The 25,875-nt window shown below is 41.3% G+C and overlaps 1 protein-coding gene and 1 long non-coding RNA gene across 3 annotated transcripts; both read right to left on the bottom strand.

Moving 5' to 3' along the window:
• Positions 1 to 201: 201 nt before the first annotated feature.
• Positions 202 to 10,613, bottom strand: LOC145658777 (uncharacterized). 2 transcript variants are annotated; one of them, XR_014124640.1, is made up of 4 exons: positions 10,541 to 10,613; positions 3,518 to 3,621; positions 2,812 to 2,914; positions 202 to 2,636 (listed from the first exon to the last, which is right to left on the bottom strand). It is a non-coding gene; the product is annotated as an uncharacterized LOC145658777 (long non-coding RNA). The 2 variants fall into 2 exon arrangements; XR_014124639.1 differs by having other exon boundaries at positions 202 to 2,914.
• Positions 10,614 to 21,910: 11,297 nt separating this feature from the next.
• Positions 21,911 to 23,827, bottom strand: sox14 (SRY-box transcription factor 14). The gene has a single exon (XM_027007764.2). It carries the CDS (start codon positions 23,455 to 23,457, stop codon positions 22,741 to 22,743), a length of 717 nt encoding a protein of 238 aa, XP_026863565.1. The 5' UTR covers positions 23,458 to 23,827; the 3' UTR covers positions 21,911 to 22,740.
• Positions 23,828 to 25,875: the final 2,048 nt, after the last annotated feature.

Genomic DNA, 25,875 nt, shown 5'->3' on the forward strand with positions numbered 1-25,875 from the left:
AGAAATGTGCCTCTACTGCACTTTAATTGTGTTTGAGACTGTATGTGTGAAATGCAGTTTGGATAGCAAGTTTGATGGGTTTAATCCTGACAACAGGAAATGATCTGATTATTGCAAACCTGTCATGCAAGCTCTTTATTACACAGGTGTAACAAACAAATGAAATCTGCAATATTACAGTAATATTCTTAAATGATTTGTTAAAATATCACTAATGAATATACAGACTGAGTTTTTTCATGGATCACTTGAAGTGTAGAAGCAAATTTCTGTTTTATTACAGAATTAAACTGATACTCAAAACTTCGCATTTATTCGCCATTCATGTTCTTCCTTCTTCTTGTTATTTCTTTGTTTATTCTGAGACATCTACTACATACATAAAAAAGCATATTTGACCCCAACAAATGAAACGTTTAAAAGTTATTATTACATTTTATAGGGAGGCCAGATGGTACGGGCAGAATACAACACCACTACCATACTACAGGACTGTGACATTCCTTGTGTTTTAGTGGGGAAGGCCAGGTGCATCCTCAGCTGTCATGCTTAAAGATGTATCTGCATTATTTAGATCAAATATACTTACTGTTTCAGACCATGTAACTGTGCTGATTCTTTGAAGCACCCACAGAACACGGTTGACACAGGTTTAACTGGTACCACAAAGACAGGTATTGTGATAACAAACTACATGGTGTTGTTCAATTATACATATACACGTATACAATATAACTTTTATTCAATTAGACTCAAGGTGGAATAGTTAGCAAATAGTTACACAGACTATCAGACAAATATGGAGTAACTGGCCTTAACTGAGTAAATGTAACTTTACACAATCAAATTACAAAAGCCTGTCACTGGAACACAGCAGATCACAAGTAGACGACAGTAGATCACAAGTAGACCGCACTTGATCACAAGTAGATCACATTACATCACAAGTCGTCAATGCATTCCTGATGTCTATCTAAGCATGTGAAGTGCATAGTGTGGCTCCTCCTCCAGTCTGAGGTCCCAGAGGCAGAGAGGAACAGGGTTCTCGGGAGGTGAAGGGTTAAGTAAAACTCTGCGTGGAGCCTCACGCGCTTTCAGGCCCGACACCCGATACCCGAGTATTCATCTGAGTCTAGACATGTTTGATCAACACCTGAAAGGGCGAGTGAGAATGTGTGCATGGAGGAAACAGACAGGCTGTGAAGGCCCACGAGTGAGCTCGTAAACAAACCCAGTGATTGCTTAGCTTTTAGTGTTAATAGCCCGTTTGGATGTGGTGACATGCACACACACAAAAGAAACAATCAAATCAATTCTTTATAGGTGTATTGGGTTTTCCAGGAGAAATGGAGCACTTTGTCAGCATTTTAGTTAATTAAATAACTTAATTTTTGACATGCTTTGTCAGAGTGAGCACGTGTTTAGAAAATCTGGCAGCAGCAAATGTTATTCAAAAACTGATTGGTTAATGAATAACATTTTGAGTCAGATCGGACCCAGATCGGACCTGTTACAGCTTAGCACTTTACCACCCCACTCTCTTTGCAGGATGTGTGTTTGCTGCAACTGCACTAACAAGACCTACGGTAGGACTCATAATCACATCATCAGAAACGCTCCTACTCGCTGATCAACCATCAATAATAAATGGCCTCTCCCAGGCTTCTGGGAGCCCTGTGTTTTTCGGGGTGACTGGCGCGGGGGGTCCTCATGGAGGGAAGGCAGGGACAGAGGCGTCTTTGGCCATGCTGGTGCTCCATTATTAATCGGGCCGTGAGCGAGGCCAGCCGGGGGTCATCTGCTATTAGTGCCAGCTGGGACAGCAAGCCCAGTTCTGCAGATTAGGCATTTCACGGTGCTGTGCTCTGACCACTCAGGCCCCGATTTGATATTAATATCCATTTAGGGCTCCAGCTCTCGTCTCATTGAGATTATCAGATCCTGCGCTTGCCCTTTGACACTCATTAAGCTCTTGTGTGATTTGCTGGAGTTGGCATGAAGTGGTTTTACTGTTTCAGGTGGAGATTAATCGTGATGCTGGATAAAGATCTGTGTGATGTTTGAAGATTTTCTTCTAGACAATGATACTAGTGGTTAATGCTTGTGTGGAACATTTACTACTTCTAGCATGTTTAATATTTTCTCTCTCTCTCTCTCTCTCTCTCTCACACACACACACACACACACACACACACACGCGCACACACACGCACACGTAGTGTTATACATACTTCCTCTTTCAATCATCTTCAGGAAGGTAATGAGATCTGATATTAGATGTTTTTTTTTTTTTTTGCCAAACAACGTCTGTTGGTCTTGTCATAAGTTAAGATGGCAAACCACTTCAGCGTGACATTAGTGACAAAGGCGATGTCAACATTTTGTCAGTGGTGGAGAACAACTTTGCCACCCACCGTCAAATTTCCAGCCGTTATCCTATGCCGTCAGATCTTGTTAGCGGACAACTTCAGGCGGGAGATTGGGGAAGGAAGCCAGGTATTGGGGTCACAGCTGAGCGGCTCTGGTCCACCTTGACCTTCACAGGCACCACGGGTGTGTGACGTGGTGGAGATGGGCCCTCCTTCCTGTGCGACATGCTTTTACGATCCATTATCCTCGCTAACCACCGCTGCTCTCTGACACACAGCAGGGGTCAGATGTCAGGTCAAAGGTCACGTCGAGGACAACACATCGGCGGCTTAAACTCAGCTTCTGCTTGTCCGGTATAGAGAGCCTTAGGGGTTCTTCTGTCCGCTGCAGAGAAAGTCACCACAACACCACCCATGCCGGAGAATTCCCACTTTTACTCACATTCCCAGGATTCAGTCACAAGGTCTCCAGTTGAGGGATAACACCAAGGGCTTTTCCTCTGCTTGCATGTGCCACAGCAAACCCACCCCCTCTGTGAAGGTTCCTGCATATGGCGGGAGGGAGAAATGGGGTAATCAGTAGTGTGAGTTACTGTCCTGAGGTCGGCTGCAAGCCCCGCTTGCTCCAGGAGCTGAAGGGGGGGAGGAGGGGTTTTGTTTGGGTCTGCTCGCTCCTGGAGTCCTGACTGTCAGCTCATAATTAAAACACCCTCCAGAGGAGTCAGTCTGGGCCCCGCAGCCAAGCCTCCGTCTCTGCTTTTGATCAGTAATAAAGAAGACTGAACGCCCAGCAGGGAAAGTGGGAGAGAGAAAGAGCTTGTGTGTGTGTGTGTGTGTGTGTGTGTGTGTGTGTGTGTGTGTGTGTGTGCCCTTCATGGGGGCATAGAGGAGATTTGCGTTGAAAGAACCACTATATAGTAAAGCAGTTGAATAACATTCTTATTTACAGGTGTGTCTGACAGATGTTTGTGGGATAATTGTGTAAGTGAAAACAAAATCAGAGGCTCCTTTCTCTCTTTTGTCCTCCACTTTTGCGGGTGAGTGTGACAGCACATTTGCAGTAGGCCTCACAGAAATGGTAGAGTGTGGAGGAATGTGTGTGTGTGTGTGTGTGTGTGTGTGTGTGTGTGTGTGTGTGTAAAGGTCACCTTGAGCATACAGTTCAGGCCTTCTGTGTCTCCTCTCCTCTGTGCTTCACTGAGCGCTCTGCCAAGCGCAGCACGGCCTCACCTGCAGCTCTCTCTCTCTCCCTCTGAGACTCCAGCCATTAACAGAGGATTAGAGAGAGAGAGAGAGAGAGAGAGAGAGAGAGAGAGAGAGAGAGAGAGAGAGAGAGAGAATTCTGGTCAGTTTTAAAAGGGTTGTTTGCAGATAATTCCAACAAGCTGTTTGCAATTAAATCAAATTAAGCCATTAACCTGGCCTTGACCTTAGTGAATGATATAGGTTATTTAATCTCTGAACTTAATTCAAAGGGATTATTCCCATTGTTTCAAATGATGCAAAGCACAGTCTTAACACCACTGCTCTGCACGTTTTTACTGGGCTTCAATATGGTCCAAAGAGTCATTTTAGCCTGTGGTGACGAACTATAGAATAGTTCAGCATAGCATAGCACACCATAGTAAGTATAGTATCATGAACTCTGTATAGTAAATTTAGTAATGTATTATAAACCCATTTTTCCAGTGGAACATTTAAGATCACGTGAAAATGATATGTTTCCTATATATGAAAAATAGATTGATATAGTTTATGGAAGGTCTGGTTTGAAATGCAGCAACGTAAATGAGATCATTTACAGTGGAAACATATGGGTGGAAACAGCAGAGCCATATCCGCTACAGGTCCTTCCCAGCATGCTTTAAAGACGATCCACAAATGTCTCATGCCTTGTCACACCTGTAGCTGCAGACATGGGATCCACATTCCGGCACAAGCCTCTGCGCTGATGGCACAGGAGCCCGTGCGTGCCAGGGAATCAGCCAGCCACACAAAAGCTCCTTCCGCACTGGCATGGGCTGCTCTCCGACTGGCATCGCCACACGCCAGCGCCTCTGACACAGTTGGCAGATGAGTGCTGGAAACATGGCACATGCCAGCCAGGCCAGGCCGCCCAGAGAGCCGGAGGGGGCGGAGCTTCCTGAGAAACACTCCTGGTCATCTTTCACTGGTGGAGCTCCACTCTCTTTGGTTTTTTTTTCCCTCGCTCTTTTACTTAACAGTTTTGTTTTGTTTTTTGCCTTTTCAGTGTAATCGTCTTAACGCATTGCTGACGGAGACTGTATTCAGGTGGCATCATTTTCTTAAAAAAAATAAAATAAAATCTTTCCGCTAAAGTGAACTCTTTAAAGCATGACTGAAGCTAAAAAGTGAAGAGTTGTTGCAGTCATACACGCAGAAATAAACAACAACAAGAACAACAAAGTTATGTCCAGGGGTGGGGTAGGGTGTTTCTAAAACAGGAAACACTTCTTCCTTACCAAGAAATCACATTTCTTACGTAAAAGGATGTTGGACATGTGCACTCTAGCAAGCCCTTTGGAAACACAGTCAGGCACTTGTTTGGTTCTGTTTAACTCTGATGCACAGAATTGTACATAGACTCATACGTAGACCCGATCCACACACTGACAAGGTACTTCTAATTAAAGTGGTAGGTTTAGTAGGTGGATCTGTAGGGCCTCAATTCACCAGGCTACTTCAGCACTGTATATAACAATGTGAAACATATTTCATTACTGAAATATTGGCATGAGAACCAGTGTGCTGTTTCTTCTGAGACAGAACACTTGTTTTAAGATCTCTTTTCTATATAATGATTAATGCAGGTGGTATGTGCTAGTAATGCTGAAAATGAATCTCCATGAATTAGTATTTGAAGTTCATTTGAAGTTCAAGGCTAAGCACCAATATCACAAATATGCCAAAATATCCTAAAAATGGGAAAAATATGTTAACTTTAAAAGGGCACACCGGAAAGGACCATCGGGTTACTCTGTTATCTGTAGTGCTCGTTTCACGCCTGTGGGATGTGGAAGTTTACCTATCTAGCTCCTGTCATTAATAGCTCAGTGCAAAGTGTCTGATGTTAATCATTATGTTATTTAGCATTTCCTAGCTAACCAAGCACCTGCTATAACTAATTGTTAATAGACACGGTTGCTTGTAGTAATACGTTTTACTTTTAGGATCAGTTATCAGTATAATGGCTAACATATAAGTTTTTACAAGTTGGAATAGGCAATTCTGACTCCTGGGTCAGGTTGTTCATTGCTCTCTGGTGCAGCTTCTATAACTGGCTCAAATCTAAATGATTGAATTTCACTATTGTGATACACAATCACCCCCGATGTCATAGGAGATTCATCAAATTCAAAAATATCTGGAGAATTGTGTTGCTTGATCTCAGCGTTGTTCACTGCTGACTACCAGTCACGTCACTTGGCAGCTTTCTGGAATTTTAGGAACGACTTCGGGTTTTTTCGTCAATTTACTTGAATTCGTCATTTTTAAAGAAATTAACGTTATTTTAATTTTTATTCACATATACATTTTTTTCAGTACCTAAAATAATGCGAAATCTTCATGGAGGTGCATTAAGTCCTGCTTAGCCTTTAAACTATACTTTACTATAGCTTACTAACTGGGTTCACTCTGTTTTCACATCTTTGTTCACATCTTTCCAATGTTTTTAAAAGAGAAAAAAAAACTTTAGCTCCTCAAGCAATGACTTGAGTGAAAATCAAGAAAGTGAAACAAGACCCTTGTTCTCAGTGCACACCACACCCTCTTCCCATGTCAAACAGCGAGTAACACCTTTCTCTCATAACAAAACAGAACAATTAAAATGCTTCAAAGAACATCTGGCTTCTGTTTAGTTGAATGAATGTCATGCTGTAACATGTTAAATTATTTCACAGTTTACACCCGTCTGTTCTCAAAGTGCTCATTACTGCCATAATAACAGATCCTTTGTTCTTTCTGTGTTGGGGTACTAGGATTTCACCTCTCTTCATGTAACAATAAATACAGTAAGCATAAACATTGCGATACAAAGAGATTATAGCCATACAAATGCTCAGGAAAACACATTGGCATTAGGCATTTCAGGCTATAAATCAAGTTTTTCTACAGCCACAGTGGAAACAAACTGTTCTGGTGTTCTCACAGATCCACCGAATTCCAGCCTTGGTCTCTTCTTGTCATTCCACGCAGATGCCAGCTCCCAGCCGCCGCGAGAGAGCCTTTCTCCCTTCAGCGAGAGGCCATTCAGGAGTGAGAGAGAGAACACGAACGCTCGGGCTGCTGCTCTCTTCATCCGGACAAAGGCCTGCTCCTGGCAGCTGGGTCACACTCACACGGAGAAGAAAAGACCCGCACTGCCAGACAAATAGAAAGTTGTTGTGCTATTACACAGGCACTGGGGGTTACCCTCCCAGCCTTGTCTGCCTCAGCCAAGGTCCGACCCCCATTCCACCGCAGCTGGGTGGAGCCAGCCATGCACACCCTCGTTTTGCCCAGCCAGGTGCCTTCGGGCGACAGTGTGGGTACCGTACTGGGGGCAGCAGTGGAGGTTGAGGCTGTAGCAATTATGTACTGTAGGAACAACAGAGGTGCCAACTTGCGCGTCGCCCTCATTTCAATGCAATTACCGTTAGGCAACCTTCGCTAACCCTGCAAGAGAAGGCAATTCCCATGGTTTACCACACGAAACAAAAATAGTTTTTGAACATATAGGCTTTGCGAGTGTGTGTGTGTGTGTGTGTGTGTGTGTGTGTGTGTGTGTGTGTGTGTGTGTGTGTGCCATATGACCATACTGCAACTGTTCCCCTTGATCTTATGCACACTGATTTAGGGTAGTCAGGAAAATAACCGCTCCCAATGAAAGCAAAAGTGAGCAGGTTTTGTTCTAATGCACAAAATTGGTCCATTAAAATATGAAATGCCTCTCTGCTTTTCTCTCTCTCTCTTGCTCTCCCTCCTAATCGCTTTGAGGACTCTGGTCAGGCATGGGGATGCAAACACACACTGGTATGACTCACGACTGTTCTGATCTCTGTGTTTTCACTTTCTCCCTCATCTTTTCTTCATGACTGCCTAGGTTAATTGAGACATTATTTAGACACCATCATTTCCCAGATCATTTCTGATGGTGACACAAGAGCACAGTGATTGCTTTTTTTGATTCAGAGATGAAAGTGAGTGGGATCACGTTTCATTTCGTTTATTCACACTATGTATATTCCTTTGCAGGTTTTAATCAGTGCTTTCAGTGGCATGCTAGCACCATGGATGCAATTCTTCAAGGCATCATCTTTCTAAACAAAATTAGATTCCCACTGAATGAAACCAGACACTAGTAGAATAACACTGAGTATTTACGATCATTTTCCTGGAACCTGGAAAATACGGTTTTGTGTTTCAAGGATAATTTGCTATGTGTAAGCAGTAGTAGCGCAATAATATGATTACACTGTTGCAAACTAGACAGCTGAACAAAATCACAGTCCTTTCCTCCTTCTTAATCCCAAAGGGGCTTGATGGAAACTCTCTGGAATGTTCCGGGAACCGGTCAGTGACAACACATGCCTGGTGACATGGACCTTCATCATGTGTGAAGTGTCCATCCAAGAGGGGATAAACTGTATCTATGAAAGGAGGAGCTTGGTCACCAATGATGTTCAGACATACTGTGCCATTCACATGTTCTTCAGTGGGTATCGGGGGCCCTAATGTGGACCAGGGAAACATTCCCCTCACTGACCCTCCTCCTGACTGTCTTTATCCACAACATTGTTCATCACTGGTAGCATTTTGAATCAGTGGTGTGTGAAAAGCCCAGAAAGATGCACAGCTCCAACTATTGTGCAGTGTTCCAGTTACTATGGTCACTCATTTCGCCCATTGCAAAGCACAATTGAACATTCATATTAAGAATTGTATTCCCAGAATCCGTTCCATATGGAGAATTTGAATGGCTAGTGTGAAATTCACACAACCAACAAAACAGGTTCTCGGCTATGAAATCTCAAATAATCAGTGGACCGAAACATTGTGAAAAACAGCAGCGGCCATGTACTTAAAGGTGTGCAATGACATAGCAAGGAGTTATTTGAAATATAATAACGAGAGCTGGGAGGAGTGAATTAGAATGAAAGGTAGACATACTGGTGCCAGGTCAGCTCATTACTCAGCGCATTCATCTAATTAATTTGTATTTGCTGGTAAAACCAGTTATGGAATATTATGGCTAGTGTGAGAACACTACTACTTCTGACTGAACTACAGGAGTGCTTTTGGGTTTGGCTGGATAATAGTTGTGCTTTGTTTATAACTCTCTGCCAGACCTAGACATCTTATTTTAATTGGAGCAATAATTTTCTTTTTGAACAGCTTCACCTAAAACCTTAGTAAAGGGGAGAATTATACCCAAATGTGATATTTAAGAGTATTTACTCAAAAAATGAGATGTGATATTTAAGGGTAATGACTTATTCAAAACAATTTTTACAAAGCTTGACTGTCAAACAAAAGTGCAACCAGATATAACCAGATAAATAGACAAGGTCACTGTTTACAGCTTGATACATGTGAGAATCTTGGTTTTATGTCACAGCTATGAAAACCAAGGAAACCAGGAACATCTCATCACAAGCACATCATAACATCCTTGACTGTTATGATGCCTGCATAAGTCTACTTTCTAAGTCATTTACTGTGCCTATAAACTTTTTTTTTTTAATGGGACTTTTAATTTGACAGCAGCTTGGGAGACAGCAGTGGTGTCTTGAGGCACTTCCTTTTGACAGACCAGAAGCCTCACTTGTTGCACTGATGGCATGTGCGGGCCTACGGCGGGCTTTCCTTTCTGACCAAATGAGACGGAGGAAACTAAAATTCGGCTTTTTTAAAGGCTCTTTCCACTCCTCCTCATTTAGCCTGCAGCAGCGCAGCCTTTGTGTTCCGCCACGGCACATAAACACGCACAAAAGAAGTTATTAGCGTAAGATGCAAATCAAATTACTAGCAGTGTAAACTGCTCTTCCTTTTTGCTCTTACGCCTGTAATTACTCGAGCTTATGGGAGAAGGATGAATGCTAATGACACTTTCTAACCAAATAACCAAATCTTCACTACATCCTTCCTGTCTGCAGCTCTGCCTTGGATGGTCTCCACTTGTCTTCTACCTTTGCCAGTCATCTTCAATAATATTATTGAAATATGTCCTATTCCAATGAAGACCATATTAGGATGTTTCTTCAGTATACTGTGCCCCATAGAATGGTGAAAAATTATTTGCTCTTATGAGTTTTTTCTAGAAACAGCATTGACCACTACATTGTTTAGTACAAAAAATGAAAGTAAATGCAAAGTAAAGATGACAATTCAAATTGCAATTATTAACAAATTAGATGAACCATGTCCACATTTCCACACATTAAAACGTTTTCTTCTGAGCCTCACAGCTTCGGTTAGATTTCGTCCGAGAACTGTTATGTAATTGGATCAGATTTTCACTGACTTCTTTACCACTGATTTCCTGGGCGGTATTCACCGATGCTCAAAGTCTAGGCAAGCAGAGCTCTTACCAGCTCGGCGCGTATCGAATAGAGCTGGAGTCGAACAATGCCAACCCATTTCTGCAGAACAATGAGAGTCTGGCATTCAAAACAATGACTTCTGTGTCAAAACAAGTATCTTTTGTTCGCCAACATATTCATCTCTTTCAGCCAACTGAAATAAAGCTCCTTCGCGAGAAAATCAGCACAAAGACAAATGACCATACTTTTGACTTCGCAGTCGGACTGCGCTGGCCTTGAGGAGCAGACAGAAAAGTACTAGTCTTGTGTTGAACGGAGATGAGAGGTTGCATGAGGCAAGTGTAAGTGTGTTCAGTGTGAAAAAAAAAAGTAATTGAAAGCAAGAAAGATTCAACCCACGTAAAAACACTCGGACAGCAGTAAGAAGAGAAAATCGGAGAGGAATTGAAACTTGAATGAATAGCCCAGTTAGAGTTGGCTGAGGAACCTTTCAGGTGATGAGCAGGTCATTCATGACTTACGGTACCGTCCCTGAGAGGTCCGTTTTAAACATTAATAAGATTCCCCCCCCCGCCCCCCCACTGCTTATGTATAACCCATCTAGAATAAAAAAGTATCCAACCACACCTGTAATGCTGAAGAACCAAATGCAGGGAATTTCATGAGCTGCTTGTCACACCGGCGTCGTCCTGCATTCTCAACAGGAGCATCACTGTTCCTCCCACCCACCCATAGCTCCTTCACCTACATCAGTCATCTCTTTATAAGGCCCAGGAACCGGACGATCCTGTTCTAACTGAAATTATTCATTGATGTATCTTACACTCTGCCCCTAAATATTAACTTTCTTTAAAGGTAAAGAATGATAAATCTTACTATAATTAAGTATACTTGCAATTTTGTTGCTATTTTGTTAATGTACATAGCTCTCTGTACTGACAGGTTAATGCTGGTTACTATACACACACACACACACACACACACACACACACACAAACACTCACACACACACTCACACACACATGCTCATTCACGCGCTCTCTCTCTCACACACCCACACACACACACACAAACACACACTCACTCACACTCTCTTTCACAAACACACTGACATTCACTCGCACTCTCTCTCTCTCTCTCTCTCTCTCTCTCTCTCACACACACACACACAAACACACTCTCTCTCTCTCTCTCTCTCACACACACACACACACACACAAACACACTCTCACTCGCTCTCGCTCTCTCTCTTTCTCTCACACACACACAAACACACTCTCACTCGCTCTCTCTCTCTTACACACACACACACACACACAAACACACTCTCACTCGCGCTCTCTCTCTCTCACACACACACAAACACTCTCACTCGCTCTCTCTCTCTCTCTCTCTCTCTCTCTCTCTCTCTCTCACGCACACACACACACACACACACACACACACACACACACACACACACACACACACACACATACACACACAAGCATTTAACTGTGTGTTCTCCAAGTTGCTGTTACTTGTTGACAGAGTGGGACCACAGGGACACCATGGCTGGATTTCTCTATCATGTATTAAATAAACTCAAACATGTCAACAGTCCCAGACACACACACACACACACACACACACACACACACACACACACACACACACACACACACACACATAATATAAACGTGATATATATCCCCATCATACTCACCTCCTCATTGTCAAACTCACCTCCTCCTCTCTGCCACACTCCACCTGCTTCTGCTATACTCACCTCCCCTCTTTCATACTCTTAACAAAGTGTTTAGAACGCTAGCTCAGGGTTTTTATTGTTTTATTTTTTTGGATCACATTACACACACTTTATATATCACAGGCAGTGAATAACACATGTCCGCTCTAGTGGAGAATGCATGTCAGTCTTTTTCTGTGCACTGATAAACTTAAACAACACACACAGACAGTGTTAAAGGACCAGAGGGGAATGCTTTTATACACAGTTATCATATTCAACACAGTTATCATATTTATTGGTAATTGTAACAATCAAAAGTCAGAGGTGATCAGTCATATTTTCTTTTGGCATTTCCTATAATTATAGTAGGCATTACTAAAAGCAGTAATATGGCCATTGCAACCTGAAGATCATAGACAAGGATCAGGCAAACAAAGTCAAAACAAGGCAACAAAAACACAAACCAATAAACACGCAGATCTATGAGTATGAATTGCTGGAAATGGGGAGGTATCCATTTCACAGACAAGCAAGACTTTGCAAAAGCAGACAAACTAGAACACATACATAGAGGTGATAGCACAACAAACTACATACTGTTGAGAGCAATCTGGAGGAGTCTGAAGTTTCCTCAAATGGACTTGGGCACCAAACTGCATAAATAACATTTAGCTCATTCATTCTGAGTTCTGAGGTACAGTTACATTGTATGTGAATTGAAAAGCACAGATGCAATATGTTTCACTCAAATTGCATTCATGTGGGAACACTACACTTTACAATATCCTAAAAGAAACAAGCATGAATTAAAATAAACAGAAAATGTTAATTTTACAATTCACAAACATAACTAGACTCGCTGCTGATCAAAAATGTACGACTTGATCTCTCACAATGGTTTTCAGTGGCATGCCAATTAATAATGGGATTACTGCAGAGCGTTACAGCCATGGCAACAAGATCATCGAGGCCACCATATCGGCGTCCTAGTCCAACGCAGGTTACCCAGTGCTGTATGCACGGATGTGGGCGTGGTTAAATCACATGGGCCTCGAGTCCAGAAACATTCCTGAGCAGAGTCCCAGGCTGTTCTGCTGCAGAGAGGAAAGGAGAGCAGCTTAATGGGGCTGTCTGTAAGGCATGATTCATAAGGTTTAATGAGGGTGAATCATTTAAATCAGGTCCTCGCTGGACCGCAGACCACGTCCAATTAGGTCTGATGAGAGGAGCTTTTTCCTCTCTCATTTTCTCTTCAGTGTACGAATGTCAATTCTTAAGTAGAATTGTCCAGAACTGGCCTTCTTGACTCCAATTAACTGCCCAAAAACGGTTGCCGGTGCTGAGTGCAATTAAAATTAGCAATGGATTCTCTCTTTTTTTTAAATCTTATTTAGGAAACTTTTCCATAATGAACTAGTGGCATTTATTAACGTAAAAAGCAGATATACATTTGATAACAATCGAAAAGCCCTTGCAGAAATGGAGAAGACTTTGAAGGGAATTTTAGTCTGTTGAAATAAGACTGGCATTCCTCTGCCACGATCCTGTTTCGCTCCAAAAGTTGCCTCAGTATTAATATTCATCACTTTCGGGGTCTTTGTTGCACTGACTACTTTAAATCATTACGATCTGTGGTTGCTCCACAAACATGAGCAGAGAGGAGGAAATAAATAAATAATGAGGACAATAAGTGAGTGGGGGAGGTTAAAACATCAAAGGCATTGCTATCTCTGTGGCACGTAAACAGTGAGTGCTTTCCACGCGTTGAAGAGCTCTTTTCAATGATTCCGTGGAAGATTGCCACATCGACAAGCATCCTGTAATAAATAAAATTAACAAACATTTCTGTAGGGTTTGTTTAAAGGGAAAGGGAGCCCAATGTTTTTTGTCCTGATAAGTGGTCTATACATCCCCAGTGCTCTCTCTTGATTAGTCTAATCCCGTGCGAAGTGCGTGCCGGGGTTTTGATGGAGCCAGCCCCTGAGGGGAACCCTTCCGATAAGTGCCTTTACCTTTCACCTCCACAGCCCCACGCACACACGGCTCTAATCTCATATTGCCCAGGAAGGCATGCTCTGGCAGGGGTAGCAGCGATTAGCATCCACTCAGTGCTCGCTCGCTCTCTCTCTCTCTCTGTCACACACACACACATACACACATCCATTAGGTGTCTGTCTCTCTCTCTCTCTCTCTCTCTCTCTCTCTCTCTCTCACACACACACACACACACACACACACACACATCCATTCAGTCTCTCTCTCTCTCTATTGCACACAACTACACACATAAACACACACAATGGACATAGCCCTGAATAGACCAGCAAGCAGACTACCCATCACCTGAATAAGTAGTACGTATGAGTTTTGTGTGCATGTCTGTACTCATGCACAGTGGTGTTTGCTGGAGTTATATTTAACCTTGGAAGATGGGTCTTGTAAAATGTAGCGAGTGCTGCATAGTCCCGATAATAACTGCGGAGCTGTCTGCCATCCATAAGAACTTACATTCAAACTCAGTTTGAGCGCAGATTTTTAGTTCTGGACATTAGAATAAAATTTATTTTGATCATTACACAAAATCATATTTCATGGTAAAACCTTAGCGCATTTTTGCTTGCCGGGTCTTTTCTAATGAGATGTCGGAACTCACACTGGTCGTATATCATTTAAAAGAGTTCCCACCTGCCAACAGCAAACCAATTAATTGCTGCAGGCTTTGTTTTGCATTTTAATCCCCTTTGTTGAATTAATGTTACTCTTTGAAAAATATATATAAAGACCATCTAACCAGTGTTACCAAATGTAATTACCTTTAATGTAGACCTTGGGTTTTATGAGGACAAGTACCTCTGTCTCCCTCCTGGCCTGAGACAGACTAGAGGAGCAAAGGTTTCTTCCATTGTTACCATATCCTGTCATCACCTCTCTTTGAGGGTCACCTGCGGGACGAGTTCCTCAAATTCAAGAAAGGTACTCCACGTTTCTAAAGAAGAAACACACAGTCCTACAGTGGCTTCTGGGCAGCGAACGCCAGAAATCCGCCAGTAGCTCGTAGACATGCAGGATGGAGATACTGACAAAGTAGCGTAAATACAGATGACTGCGTGGAAAGGGTTAGACATATTAAAAGGAGCAACAGATATTCTGTTAAAGTACTCCAACAGCACTTAAACCTGAACGTAACAGAGACCCGACCAGGGCGCCTACAGTCACACTGTATAGCTGTATGGCCTCTCCCTTCCTCTGGCTTGACACCTTCCCTTCTTGTATCAACATCAATCATACATTTACTGTGAAGAACAAAAGATCATTTGATGAATTAAATAAAAATAATTTTAAAAATAACTTACCATAAAACTTTTTATGGCTGCCTTAGGCAGTCCATAAATTACCCCACCTTTGACGATCTATGTAGTATATTCCAGACATGACAGCCAATGTTTTCTTTCTCTTGAAACACAATGAACCTTAAACCCATTTTGGATTTTATTGAGTTGTGGAGTTTACTTGAAAAAATGAATAAATGGAACAGACTTCCTTAGTTCAAAGAGGTTCATAAAAAAAAATAAAAATTAAAAAAAACATCCTGACCCAGGCAAACAACAGTTATCCATAACAATGTTGAAAATAAGGCTGATCATTGGTCCACTGTTGCATGTTTTTTACTGTCAGTTGAGGCAGTTGACCTCCACAGAGTGAAAGGTCACCAACATCAGGACTCAGGTGAGACAGGTGACCTCATCACACAGAGTGAAAGATCATTGACATCATGACTTAAGTTCATTTCCATAGCCATGGACAACTGAGTCTTGGGCTACAATACAGCTGGGGGAGGCGCTGTTCACCCAGGATGTGACTGACCAACAATATGACTGACAGCTTGTGACACGCGTGGCAATGAACGTCACATCTGCCCAGCGTTGTCAATAAACATCTACATATCATGTACTACTATTTTAGCAAGATATCATCAACTAATGTAAGGGGGAGTTGCTGGGTTTTTTGCTGTCATTGTTGAGTTCAAATTTAATTATTGCACTAAATGTATTTGTTAGCATCTATTCTGTTTCAAACGTGGACTCTCAGGGAACAGTTTCTCTCAGTTTACTGAGAGATAAGCCTTCACAAACTCTCCTCACCAACCTGCACACCTAAATGAGAATTGTGCTGTACAGTTTATAATCTTTGCGTATAGTCATTGTGTGTGCTCAGAACATAAGTTGTTAAGGCACAGTTTAGAATGAGAAAGGAAGAAGATTGTATTTCAATATTATGTGGATGCTATTTGACTCTGTGAAAATTGATACCTCCCCATTTCCAGAACTCCCCTCTGACATGGATAGGTTGGCTGGTTGTTCATCTGATTTTCCATATACAAAAAAGAATTTTACTCTCAAGTTTTTAAACTTTCAAGGTGTATTCCACTGTCACTAATCTCAAAGTGCAAGGTGAAGATCATTATGTTAGCCATATTGGACTGAAAGACTATACATCCTTAGGATTTTGTCTAATAATTCAGATGTGATTACAGGTGCCTTCACAGAGCAGTTGAGTTCCGGGCTCAGCAGAGATCCAGTGCTTCATGAGACTGAGAGATTTTAAGTAATCAAACTCCAGAATGGCATTTAGCATTTGTATCACACACTCCAAAATTTTAAAAGAAAAAATTAAGCAGTTCTTTGGGGTAAATATCCTTCTTCAAGTATAGTATTTTATTATATCATTGTCATGTCTATATTCTAATAAATAGAAACCCTTAAATTCACATACCAGGCACTTTCAGACTCTTTTCCTTTCTGAGGCAAACACAAAGCCATATTTGTTCTGGACATATTCAGACCCCAGACACACCCGGCACAGTAATACCGAAAACCTTGCTTTGAGAACCCTTCAGTCCTGTATGGAGCCGTATGGAGAATGGGTCACGGTTTAGAAATCCTGTTTCATTCCAACTGGGTTTTGGTTCATATCTCAGGTCCTGTTTAACAATGGCCCATGGTTATGTACCAGGCGAAACACTACATCTGCTGGATCAAATATGAGCGCTAATTGCTTCCATGTTTCCAGCATGGCTTTGCCAGGAGGTGATCTAACCTGAGACTTAACTGTGTGCTGAATTTCTGAGGTTTACTGATGGCCAGCTGTCCACAAGCTGGAGCAAGATTGAGATACTCAACATTATGTGCCCAGTTTGTTTGTGTGTTTGTGTGTGTTTTGTATTATTTCTTGAATTCATTCTGTTCCTCATGTTTAAAATGTGTATTAACAGGTCTATTCCAGTTGTGAACAACTACAGTATTGTATAAGAAAAGATGTAATATTCAGGCATATGTTTGCACAGAACCTTTTAACTTTGGCATAAAGTCTGTAAGTTACACACATGGACAGTCTCTATCTTGCTCCTCTGACACAACGATGTTGCTGCTTTGGCCAAACTGCTGGTACTTGAACTGATCTTATGATGATGTCAAACACGAACAGACTGAGTTAAACACGTGTCAGAGACCTATATGATATATGAAAGATGAAATGAGAAGAGATGAATAAGTGAATGAATGCTTTTAATGCATTTAGCTCCTTTTCTTCTGCAAACTTTCCTATAATGGCAAGCATGACCATTACATTAAAAAATCAAAAGGTTTGATTTTTTAAAGTGTGCCAATGTGTGTATAGGCTTCTGCTTTAAAGTTTCACATTTTTATCTCGATATCTTTATTTAAATTTAAATGTTTAAGAGCTGCTGAGAACTTGTTTCACCCATCGGAAGCGCGTTATAGACAAATACATGTATAGTAAATATGTGGACTAGTTACAACCTCGCTAAAGGTATGTGTAACCCATAATGCTCACAGTAATGTACCGGGCTGAACGTTTAGAAATGACCCGTAAACCAGACTTCACACCTTTCGGAATCTGTCACTTAACGGTTTGCGCTGGACTGCGCGTCTGAGCGCTCGCGGCCACGTGTTTGCAATGTCATACAATATTACTACGTTGCATTACTGTCGTGCTTGTTGTGTCCATACATACCTGCGCACACACACACACACGTATGTATGTGTGTATACATGCATACATACATTATATATATATATATATATATATATATATACACGTACATACATACACACAAGAGAGAGAGAGAGAGAGAGAGAGAGAGAGAGAGAGAGAGAGAGAGAGAGAGAGCGGGCGTATGCGTACTCTTTCTTTATATCGGTCGGAGGGGTAAAGTCCCAGTGTAAATCACTTTCCCGACTGGAACCGCACATTAAACAAGCGTGGCATGATTCCCTTTCTCTCAGCACATCCCTTCCGTATTTCCTTATCAGCTCGTTCACCATTTCATTTCTTTCAAATGAGAATTCGGGGACACCCAAATTCAAGGCCGGCGCTTCAAACAACGGGACCGCGGTTTACTTTTCTTCTGTCGAAATGGTATCCCAGATCCAATTTCAGATAGACGAGGATTTAGCAATGATGCTTTTTAGACTTTCCGCGACAGAGACAATAGTTAGTATTTTAAAATGAGATCAGCAGTACCCTAAACCTACCAACATATTTCTATTTAAATGTAATATAGTACACATCATACTGCATCAGGTCTGAGATAATCATACGCCCAGTATATAATGCATAATAATAATAATAATAATTATTATTATTATTATTATTGTCGATTTTAAATAAATGTTACATCTGCTGAATGCGTACTTCCGTTTCGGGCCTGCTGCGGTAGAGGCTGCTGTTGCATTCTGCTGATTTCCGTTCCAATGAAATAGAAAATTAGCATGGCAAGATGCAGAGGGAGATATTCACAAGCTACATATCAAATTTAATTCAGCGCCGATGATTTCAGGGTGACATTAGGAGACAATAAGGCAAATGACCCATGGCATTCAATTAAAAGTGTCATGTCCCCCTACTTTTGTTTCATGTGTTTTATATTTTCAACTAAAGTGTTTGAGAAAAGAAAAGCGCCTTGTGTCCCCCCTCCTCATTGACTTTTATCACTAAATTAAGCATATAAATGACCTGAAAGCGCTGGCTGTCGCATTAAATTAAATAAAATAAAGAACAATTATCCTCCTTTTCTCTGATCTCCCGCTGAAAGCAGTCCCGGAGAGATAAGGCAGATTGAATTCGGCTATGTGAGCGCAAGCTCTCTGTTGTGCTCAAATAAAAACGTCAGAAGACTTAAAAAGAGATTTAGGGCGTCTATAATTTCAAATCATAATTTTCCCTCTATTATTTTCTCTTCCTGCTTGCTATTTGTTTTTTGTTTTTCACTTTTGAATAATGCAACTCGCACTTAAGAAAACTAACTGTGTTAATTCAATATGGTTCGAGTGATCACAGCTGATTAATAGCCACGAAAAGGTAATAAATTAACATCTAATTACGCGCACATGCTCGCCTATACACGCCCATGCTCGCAACTTAACTAAACATAACAAGTTGATTATCATTCACACAAGACCCACTTTCGGCATCATCTTACGGCCGGTACTTGACAATTTAGAGTGTTTAACAATTTAGCTTTCTGTAATGGCGCCTAAATCATGTTTTCAGAAAATGACAAACATATAGGCATATTTTGCCTATTCACGCTAAGCCTTTGCGTCATTAAAGTTCACGACGGAAAACAAAGCTGCAATCAAGCTTTATAGGATACTCTTAGCTCGAGCGATTTATAATGGGCTACATTTAAATATGGGTGCTTAAACGCGACCAGCTGAGATGCTTGATTGCTTAAATGTTCTAAGCCTATCGCACTGCAGAAAAAAAGCCGGCTTTTATAGAAGTGCTCCTAAAAGTAGGCCTATCATTGACAAAGTTGAATCTGCATGCTTTAGGGAACTGATGCAAAACTTCGGCTTCGGTATTCGGTTCAATGAAGTATCACCCTAATTTACAGGGACAGATAAGAGCGAAGTCTGTCATAAAAATCTGCGCCTGCATTCTCCCGCCCCCTCCCTACCCTATATTGAATTGCACCTTGGGCAATAGTGCAGAATCGTGAATCTTAACTTCTCCCGGCATATGTTCTTGGCAGATAAGTAAACAATCTGGATGTGAAATGAATTTTTTAATTAATACAGTAATGCTATTACACCTCGGTGTGCAAATCCCATTGCCTAGCCTTGCGACAATAGACAAAAAGTACACGCGAATTCCAATCCTCTGTATGCAGCCGCAGCTCAATTGTTCGGCAAGCGTGTTCCCTTTGAGTGAATCCCATTTTCTATTCACACGATCGCTATAATTTCAGAAATTCTGCCCTTTGAAAATTGGTGTGCGAATTATATGATTATACGAATCGTGTGAAGTTATGAAACGTAGCCGCAAATCTGAGCAAGTTGTTACATGTTTGACTGTTCACATGCAGAGTATAAGTAATCACGTGACTTGTTTTTTTTTTAAATGGAATATATCACTAAAAGGAATTATGTGTGTAAATAAGAGAGAAACGAAACATTGGGTTATAAATGGACTCGCATTTCCCACGTTTGAAAGCAGGAGCGCACACATCATAATTTTCATAACGTGTAGGCGGGCCTGCGCGACTACTGTTAATGCTTTAACATTATTAACACCAGCAACAAAAACGATAATAGTAATAATTATAGTGGTAACAATAGTGACAATAATAATAATAATAATAATAATAATAATAATAATGATGATGATGAAGAGGAGGAGAAAAAAGGGGAGAATATGGGAATTTGGTCACGTGTCTTCTCGGTAACAGATGTATTGCCTGTCCTAACAAAGCGTATTTTAAAATTTATACCATCTTGTCAACATTATTCGAATGAAGACATTTAGTACGTATTGTAAATGTAACCTTTTTTTTTAACAATCTATGCGTTTTATACCTAATAATCGTGTTAATTTAACAGGAGCATTGATGATGTGCTATGATGACCGAGGATCTGTAAGAACAGACCTGGATCTTGACGCGGCTGAGCGGTAGAACAAGTCAGACGAGCAAAATCCCTTAGGGTAACGTCCTCTCCCACACTACCAAACATCAAAGGACGTAATCAGTTCATTTAAGCGTCACGACAACTTGGAGGAGACACACATACGAGTGAGAAAAAAAAATACATTAGGACCCAAATGTATGAGCACAGTAGCCAAAAACAGAGGAAAACTCCGATAGCCTTAACCTGTTAGGAGGAATAGGAAAAAAAGGATTTATTCATAAGAGGAATGGACTGTCGGGGAAGAGGAAACTGCCTACGATATAATGAATAAATATAATGAATAAATCCAGCACCAGTAATAGTTCGGAGGCCTCGTGTTTGGACTCAGGTCCTGTTCAACAGCGCTGACTGAAGAGCAATGTGCATCCCTTGGAAATGTGACAGCGCGAGTCACTGCGCGTTAGCTCGGACATCAGGCGCGCGCCGGCAGGGTGCTATAAACTGCGAGTAAGCGGCGTTAAAAAGATGCACTGTTCACAAACGGGAATCTCACACAATCCGAGTCTTTAAAGGATAGACAGGACATTGTTCTTTTTATTTCAGAAACGCCAAGGCGCTACATGGCGTGCCTTAGCCCTGCCAAGCGCCCCACTCTGCGAACTAATTTCAATTCTATTGTTAGTTTCAATATAAATTCATGTCTATTGTTTGAGCGCTGAGATTTCAGAAAGGCCGAGTTCGCTAGGGCCTGTTTGCTTTGCCATCTAATTTGGATCCGAGGTCCCTAAAGAGCAATCGAGGACGCCATGGGTTGACAACACTTATCTCAGATCTTAACCGAGGAGCCAGGTGGCTATTAGACGCCCCCTTGAAACGTTGCACCATTTAAGTACTACTGGTTCAATAACTCTTAACGGATATATAATTCAATGTTAACATTTTCTTTGCCAGATAAATATTTTAAATAAGGCAGTCTATGTCTTTTAAAAGGCTACTATTTTTGTTGTTCTTTATTTGGTTTGGTTTTGTTTTCTAGGGTTTTGTGCATATTAAGCGTGGAAAATATCAATTTTAAACAAACCCGAAATTGGCCTGTTTGAATTGTAAGGGCACAATTTGAGAAAATAGTCGCACTTCATTTTGTTCAGTGCATGTTAACACTGAATCGGGTAACAATTACCCGAATGTATGTTAATGGTAGTTCTACCATGTTATCAGTGTTAGTTAAGTTATAGATTAGACATGCGTTAATATTTAATGACAAATTATTTTATATTAGGCAAATATTAGACTTTAAGTTTTGTAAGTATTCAATATAACAAGGTTTATGTATTTTTGAAGACAGATTGTCTTTATTCAAAACGTCTTTGCTCGGCAAATGAACAAAGAATCGAGGTATCACCCTTTTGGATACAATTTCCTTTCCATAACATTACAGGTTTTAAGTTACCATCGCAGATAAAAAATCACAACATTAACCGCGTTTCGCTTCAGACTTGTTCTTTCTCACATGAAATGAATGTATGACTAGCACTGAACCACGATAATAATAAGAAAAGAAAAGTATTGAAAGATATGTTTTTTCCACTTGATATTTTAAATAGACTGTCTAATTTTAAGTGCCAGTTTGATAAATATAAACAATATAACCCGTATATTCATGAAACTCAAAAGTTCTAATTTTGATCCAACCCATACCATCAGAGTGCCAAAGTATCGGTACAATATACAAGAAATATGAAGGTTAAATGTCACTTGTGCAAACCAAATTCGTGTTTAAAATAACAATAATAATATTAGTTGAAACAAAATTATTATTATAGCATCAAAATGTACATAATAAATAAAGTTAAAGGCCTCCTTTTCGGTAGCCATTAATAAACGTTATAACATTTACAATTCTTACAGTTTTGGGCACCTGCTCACATCTATTCCAAGTTCCATGCAGAGGTCCAAGGAACGTCTTGTTGGATCGCATGAAAAGTTTTCGCCAACTCTGTTCTCAAGTCCCCTCGGCCTGGATAAATGCTTTCGTCGTTTCTCTCGTTTTTTGGGGGGGGGGGTGGGGGGGGAGGTGCACTGTCCTTATGTACATGCATTGCTGTATTCAAGTTTTCACAGAGAAGACCGTCTTTGTACTCTTTTTTTTTTTTTTTGCGGCCGCGGCGTTACATAGCAGCGGCGTGCGCTGAAGGGTACGGATCAATCCCGCTCTTGGTCATACCTGGAAAAAGTATGTAGGCAACGGGGGGCTGTAAACTCGACGCCGACCACGCCGTGCAGTTACAGGGTACGACGTAGCCCGGGTTTGTGGGCGACGGGTGGGTGTGAGTGTGCTGACTCGGGCAAGCCAAACTACCAAAAGCCCCGTTCTGGTATCCCAAAGAGGACGCATAGGGTAAAGTGCTGGTGGTCAACGTGTGGGGCATCTCTGTCATTTTCTGAATGGCGCTGGAGCTAAACTGGCTCGGGTCGAGGAAGGAGTATGGTGCCGACGTCGGCGGCAGGAACGCTCGGGCTTTTTCTGAGGAACCCAACAGAGAGTCCGTGGCAGACACCGGAAGTCCTTTCAAGTGATCTGTGTCCCCGAGGTATGGCAAAGGGAAGACGTACCTGTCCTTTTTCAGCAGATTTTTGGGTTTGCGCCGGGGTCTGTACTTGTAATCTGGGTGCTCTTTCATGTGCTGTGCCCGGAGCCTCTTTGCCTCATCGATGTACGGTCGCTTCTCGGATTCGGAGAGCAGCTTCCACTCGGCGCCAAGCCTTTTGCTGATTTCGGAATTGTGCATTTTGGGATTCTCTTGAGCCATTTTCCTCCTCTGGCCGCGAGACCAGACCATGAAGGCGTTCATGGGTCTCTTGATATGATCTGCTGGCTTTGACATTTTTGCGGCGCCCGTTTATTCCTATCAAAATAACGTCAAAAAAGTTCTTTAACCAGCCAAGAGAAAATATTCACCTGTCTTGCCGACACACACTGATCATGCCACTTTTTGTAAGTTGGAGAAGAGCTGTGAAAACGGCATGAGTGAAAAATCCAACTGCGTAAATCTTTCGAGTTAAAGGAATCGCTCGCGAAGTTAAAAGATTTGTCCCTCTTCAACGCAGCGCTGGTAGGCTGACAGAGAGCAAAATCCACCGAGGTGAGGCAAAGTTCCGCGCTCGACGACCGAACTGGTTGTGTTTTTTTTTTTCTTGGAGGTTTCTCGTCTTGTAACGCACCTGGCTAGGAAATGAGTAAAAGCTCGTGAATGAGCGCCAAAAGCGGTGAAGTTCAAAGGCTGGGCTGGTTCGGTCTGCACGCAATCTGACATAATCGCAGGGCGTTTCCTTGCCAACCTGAGCGACCAATCAGCAAAGAGAAACCGATATAATACCTACGAAAATATGTATATTACGACGCAAACAAAGATTGGGGAGGTTACTCTCTCCCCTCCCGAATCCATTTAGTTTAAGATCTACAAACACAGACCTTCAACCTTTCTGCAATAAAACTTAACATCTAACGGCGCCAATCCTTAAGACATGCCTCTTGTCTAATTAAGTAAACAAACAAACACGCAAACAAAATGTAAACTATACTATAGTGGCAATTTGGATACGAACAACCGAACAGCACATAATGTTCAGCTATATAACTATTAGTGTAAATATAAGTTTATTTAATTTCTGTTAGATACTTCAAAATAAAGGTGTTTCTTTTTAAATATTTTATAACATACGGTTTATTTTATTTTTAAAATGAAGTGTCAAGCTTTTTAAAGATGTATAGGCTATTGCTTAATATGCTGGATATATGATATCCTTTTTAAAAATCGAGATAAGTAATTGCACCCAATTTAAAAGGTTTCCTTCAACGGAAGCTTGGGGGGGGGGACAGCCTAGCTAAACGCAAAGGATAACGCTATGAACACCCCATGGAATTAAACGTGCTCCCGGGGCCATAGTCTGAGCAGTGGCCCTCGGGCCAATATTTCTTAAACGAAAACAATTGTCCAAACCTCTCGCGGGACAGGCTGGGTTGGGACTTGCACCTGTTCTTCAGCTCTAATCTCGCAGCAAAGCGACCTCGTGTAAAACATGCCCATAGACCGTATCTGAACAGAGAGCTAGCGAATCAAGAAAAGAAGCCGAGTCTGATATCTTCTCACAAATCTGACATTTGGAAAACAATCAAGCACTGTCTAATATCGTTGCACGAGGACAATAATTAAATTCAGAGAGGCATATGTCCTGTTATATGCTGCAGACGATTTGTACGTTGCTTCTGTGAATTTGATTTAAATAGCCTACATATCGATTTTAGAATATTGTTCTGTTGCCAGTTTATCTGCTCACAAAATCAATTTTGTTTTCAGATTCGTGTATATATAATTCAAATCGTTGATATAAAGAAATTATAATTTTTTGAAATCATTTTATATATATATATATATATATATATATATATATATATATATATATATATATATATATATAGGTGTGTGTGTGTGTGTTCCCATGGTAAACAAATTCTGGATTAAAAGCTTCTTGGTCACACCGGAATGCGCCTCCGAACCCCACCCCCCCCCCCCCCCCCACCCCCCCAACCAACACACACATACACATCCTCCCCGCGAGGAAATCTTTAAGTCAGGTTACACCGAGAATGTTAACATGCAAATCTGACTGTTTAAAAAAGATCACTGTTCTAACCAGCCCGAGGCGAGAAGGCTGATCTACTAGAGCCTTTCTTTGATTTGCGTCCTCGGTGAAATATTAGCCAGCAGTCTGCAAGATCTTTAGAGAGGTGGTCGTAAAGATGTGTCTGTAATTCAGCATATGCTGTTTTCTTAGCATGGCACGGCAGTTGCATAGCATTTGTGAAAATGGAATTGAGCTTTAAATAATTTCACCTTTATTTCACAATATAGGTTGCATTACACGTGGGATACTGTAGATCCAAGCACTTAAGTTGTAGGTTTGTTTGCTTAAAAATATCAGCCGGCGTGCTTTACCAGATACTTTCAAATTACAGTACGACTTGTTAGGAAGAAACGGTACTGTGAAAAGCAAGCATGTTGTAAGGAGGTGTAGCAGAGATGTCCCCTTTCGATTTCAGCGTGCGACATGAAGAAACTGAAAAAAAGAGCCAGCCGAGGTAACTTGTGCAATAGAAGAGCAGTACGAGTTATAATCTTTGCTCTTATATCTGTCATTGAATTGAATCACCGAATGCAATATACACATTTTAATGTTTTCTGATTTTGAGAGAAACTCATATTTCCAAAGCGACTGTTGGTATACTGATTCTGCAGGGCTTC

The sequence above is a fragment of the Electrophorus electricus genome, chromosome 7 (genome assembly GCF_041902795.1).
Source record: "Electrophorus electricus isolate QZ-2024a chromosome 7, ASM4190279v1, whole genome shotgun sequence".
Taxonomy (NCBI): Eukaryota; Metazoa; Chordata; class Actinopteri; order Gymnotiformes; family Gymnotidae; genus Electrophorus; species Electrophorus electricus.

Bases quoted from the DNA above. Each gene is read 5' to 3' on its own strand.
- sox14 (XM_027007764.2), bottom strand. From the start codon at position 23,457: ATGTCAAAGCCAGCAGATCATATCAAGAGACCCATGAACGCCTTCATG.